At 46.1% G+C, this 4,644-nt stretch overlaps 1 protein-coding gene across 1 annotated transcript in view; it reads left to right on the forward strand.

The window, feature by feature from the left end:
* The window catches only part of MEIG1 (meiosis/spermiogenesis associated 1), a 7,026-nt gene extending 6,340 nt beyond the window's left edge, over window positions 1–686 (forward strand). Inside the window, exon 2 of the mRNA XM_011934266.1 lies at window positions 356–686. Within this exon, the coding sequence (XP_011789656.1) occupies window positions 356–484 (129 nt within the window). The 3' untranslated portion in view covers window positions 485–686. The remainder of the gene's footprint in view (window positions 1–355) is intronic.
* The last annotated feature ends 3,958 nt before the right edge of the window (window positions 687–4,644 follow it).

The raw sequence follows: 4,644 nt of genomic DNA on the forward strand, positions 1-4,644 counted from the left end.
GGACCTACCACCACACCCGGCTAATTTTTGTATTTTTAGTAGAGACAGGGTTTCACCATGTTGGCCAGATTGGTCTTGAACTCCTAACCTCAACTGATCCGCCTGCCTCAGCCTCCCAGAGTGCTGGGATTACAGGCATGAGCTACTGCACTGGGCCTGAATTAGTTATCTTACAGCATAAGGCTGCAATGTAAGATGTGTCTTGTGGGTATAATACTTTAAAAGCTGAAGCATTTTAAAATCTAATCTTATACTTTGTTGGTGTAAGTCATACTTTTTAACTATTTGACAGTAAAATATGAGATAAAAATCAGCCCTGCACTGTAACATTTGTACTCTGGTTCTTGGTGTGCAGGTAGATCGTTGGCCAGAGACAGGATATGTGAAGAAACTTCAGAGAAGGGACAATACGTTCTATTACTACAACAAACAGAGGGAATGTGATGACAAGGAAGTCCACAAAGTGAAAATTTATGCTTACTAGCCTGTCTTCTTTGTATTACTTGTCAATTATACTTTAAGAATTCATCATTTCCTTCTACATCATGTAAATGTTTGTCATTTTATGAAATAATTCAAAATGCAATCTTCAGTTTATTATTTTGAGAATTAGTATCTGTTAATCACCTTGTCCTGTTCTAAGAACTGGCTGCAAATGCATTAAAGTTGTACTTTCTTGGTCCTGCTCTTTTTGTCCAGTTTGTTTTGTTTTGAGACAGAGTCTCGCTCTGTTGCCCAGGCTGGAGTGCAGGGGTGCAATCTCGGTTTGCACCTTTGCCTCCCGGGTGCAAGTGATTCTCATGCCTCAGGATGAGGCATGAGGAAAAAAAACACACAAACAATAAAACAAATTCCTGTTACTGCTGCTGGTTGAACAAATACCTGCTAGTGCTGCTTGGTTCACATGCTTGGACATTAAAGACGCATTCTTCTGCATCAGATTAGCCCCTGTAAGCCGAGACATTTTTGCCTTTGAGTGAGGCCCATCTCACTATACCTGGACTACGACTTCCCCAAGGATTTAAAAACTCCCCAACTATCTTTGAAGAAGCATTAGCGTCAGACTTAAAGGCTTTCACGCCACCTAGTGACAGATGTGTCTTAATGCAATTCATAGATAATTCATTGCTAGCCACACCCACCAGAAAAGAATGTATCCAAGGAATGAAGAGCCTCCTTCCAGGGCTGTGGAAAGCTGGCTATAAAGTATCTAAGGAAAAGGCACAGATCTGTAGCCAAGGAGTCTGGTATCTTGGCTTTTACATCTCCCAAGGGCGCGTGAGCTTAGGCAGGAGAGAAAAGAGACTGTAGCATTCCTCTGCCAGACACAGGGCGGCAAGTCCAGGAATTCCTATGGTCTGCTGGTTTCTGCCGCATGTGGATCCCCAAGTACTGGCTCCTAGCAAAACCTTTATATGCGGCGACGAAAGCAGGGGAAAAGGAGCTCCTCCTTTGGGAAAAGGAACAGGATATGGCTTTCAAAGAAATCAAGAAGGCCTTAACCTAGGTGCCAGCACTAGGACTGCCAGACATGACAAAGCCCTTTGACCTGTACGTTCATGAAAGAAAGAGGATGGCCCCAAGAGTCTTGCTGCAAACGTTAGTGTCATGGTAGCGACCTGTAACATATCTGTCCCAATAACTGGACTCTGTGGCCGCAGGATGGCTGCCCTGTTTCAAGGCGTTGGCTGCCACTGCTCTGTTAGCTGAGGATGCTAACAAGCTCACTTTTGGACAGAAGTTAATAATTCGGGTGCCCCATACAGTTGTCACCTTGACGGAACAGAGAGAACACCGTTGGCTCTCTAACCCTAGAATGCTGAGATACCAAGGGCTCCTATGTGAAAATCCACACATCACCTTAGAGACTGCGAACACCCTAAATCCGGCCACACTGCTGCCCATAGAATATGCAGAGCACGGGAAGCCCCCGTTGAGTGCCCCCACGGTATCATTGCCGTGTAGAAACAGTAGATGAAGTACTTTCAAGCCGGCAAGACCAAAAAGACCAGGCCCTAAAGGAGCCGGACATAAAGTACTTCACTGATGGAAGTAGTTTCATATCCGAAGGTATCAGAAAGGCCGGATATGCGGCAGTCACATTAAGCTCAGTGGCCAAGGCCCGCCCCCTACCGGTAGGAACCTCAGCAGAGAAGGCAGAACTAACAACTCTCTCAACAGTGCTACTTCTAGCAAAGGGAAAGTCAGTGAATATCTATACTGACTCAGGATATGCTTTTGCCACCTTGCATGCTCATGAAGCCATTTGCAAAGAAAGAGGACTGTTAACTACTGAAGAAAAAGAAAGAAAGAACAAAAAGGAAATAGAGCAGCTCCTAGAGGCTGTATAGGCTCCAAAGGAAGTAGCAATCATCCACTGTAAAGGACATCAAACAGGAGAAAGTGACGAGGCTACAGGAAACAGAAAAGTAGACAAGGAAGCAAAAAGGGCTGCAAGGGCACAAATAACAAAGAAAGAAGAGATTTATGCTATGCCCTTATTAGAGCCTCCCCTTGCAGAGACTCCTAACTACTCATGCAATGAGAAAGCGTGGTTCACGAAGGAAAACGGCAGTTATCAAAAAGGAGGCTGGTGGAAGTTTTCAGATAGGAGGCTTGCCATTCCAGAAGCCATTGCCCCTGATTTATAAAGCAGTTTCACCAAGGAACACACACGAGGAAGACAGCTTTAGAAATTCTCGTAGGGCGGTATTTCTGTCTGCCACGCCTAACTGCCTGGAGCCGGCTGCGAGCAGTGCGTTACTTGCATCCAGAATAACCTCAGGCAAGGGCCTACTCGGGCCCCCAGGAATTCAGGAAACAGGAGCAGTGCCATGTGAAAACGTATTTGTAGACTTGACCGAATTGCCTCGGGCTGGAGGCTATGGGTACGTGTTAGTGTTTGTCTGCACCTTTCCAGGGTAGGTGGAGGCATTCCCGACCAGGACAGAAAAGGCACGAGAAGTAACCAGGATATTATTAAAAAACATTATTCTTAGATTTGGACTGCCTCTAACTTTAGACTCGGACAACGAACCAGCTTTTGTGGCAGAAGTAATATAGCAACTAACACATATGTTAAAGATTAAATAGAAACTGCATACAGCCTATCACCCACAAAGTTCTGGAAAAGTTGAAAAAACGTATCGGACACCAAAACAACTGTTGAAGAAGTTTTGCTAAGAGACTCATTTATGGTAGGATCAGGTATTGTCTGTGGTCCTTCTCCGAGTCAGGTGTACCCCTACTAAAGTAACCAGGTATTCACCCTATGAAATAGTATATGGCCAACCACCCCCACTTTTATCTTAGGTAAAAGGAAATTTAAAGGACATTGGAGAACTGATCCTAAACACAATGCAAGCATTAGGTGAGGTAATGCAAGAAGTACAAAGGTGGGTAAAAGAAAAAATACCTGTTAGCCTTACAGATGCAATACATCCCTTTCAACGTAGGGACTCCGTATAAGTTAAACGCTGGAATCCTACCACCCTCCGGGCCCTTATGAAATGGCACCCATATTGTGATCATTTCTACTCCTACAGCTGTTCAAGTTGCAGGTATTATTACACCTTGGATCCGTCTCCACTGCCTGAAACCTGCAGCCTCAGTCCAAAACAGATGGACAAGTCAGCAAGATCCAGAAAATCGAACTTGACTGATCTTGCAGAAAGACCAAGGTGCGTCAGAAAAGGATGACTGCCCTGCTCCGACCATACCTGGTCTGTCCACACATGGCTGAAGTTTGAGGAAACACCAAGCCATGCCCTAGTCACACAACCAGAAGCTGCCTAGTCTACGCACGGCCGAAGCCTGAGGAAGCTGGTGCCAGATAAGTACATGTGGATAGAATTTGCCAGTGTAGTTATTCTTTTGCTTGTAATAATTGTCTTACTGTCATGTTACCTTTGCAACTGCTGTCAAACCTGCTACCCAGGAGGATGCCTGTGCATAGTCTAAACTTGATTGTATTAGTAGTAAAAATGCTAACAGCTATCCAAGGAAACCAAGATAGTTGCCATCACTGCATGATAGAAGCTTAGTCTAGGGAAAATATAACTAAGACTCGGGGGCGGAGCAAGATGGCCGAATAGGAACACCTCCAGTCTCCAACTCCCAGCGCGAGCGACACAGAAGACCAGTGATTTCTGCATTTTCAACTGAGGTACAGGGGTCATCTCACTAGGGAGTGCCGGACAATCAGTGCTGGTCAGCTGCTGCAGCCTGACCAGCGAGAGCTGAAGCAGAGCGAGGCATTGCCTCACCTGGGAAGCCCAAGGGGGAAAGGAATCCCTTTTCCTAGCCAGGGGAACTGAGATACACAACACCTGGAAAATCGGGTAACTCCCAACCCAATAATGTGCTTTAAGCAAACAGGCACACCAGGAGAATATATCCCTGACCCGGCTGGGAGGGTCCCACACCCACAGAGCCTCCCTCATTGCTAACACAGCAGTCTGCGGAGATCTAACCGCAAGGCAGCAGTGAGGCTGGGGGAGGGGCGCCCGCCATTGCTGAGGCTTACGTAGGTAAACAAAGCCACTGGGAAGCTCGAACTGGGTGGAGCTCACAGCAGCTCAAGGAAACCTGCCTGTCTCTGTAGACTCCACCTCTGGGGACAGGGCACAGCTAAAAAACAACAGG

The sequence above is a fragment of the Colobus angolensis genome, unplaced genomic scaffold (genome assembly GCF_000951035.1).
Source record: "Colobus angolensis palliatus isolate OR3802 unplaced genomic scaffold, Cang.pa_1.0 Scaffold133, whole genome shotgun sequence".
NCBI classification, from domain to species: Eukaryota; Metazoa; Chordata; class Mammalia; order Primates; family Cercopithecidae; genus Colobus; species Colobus angolensis.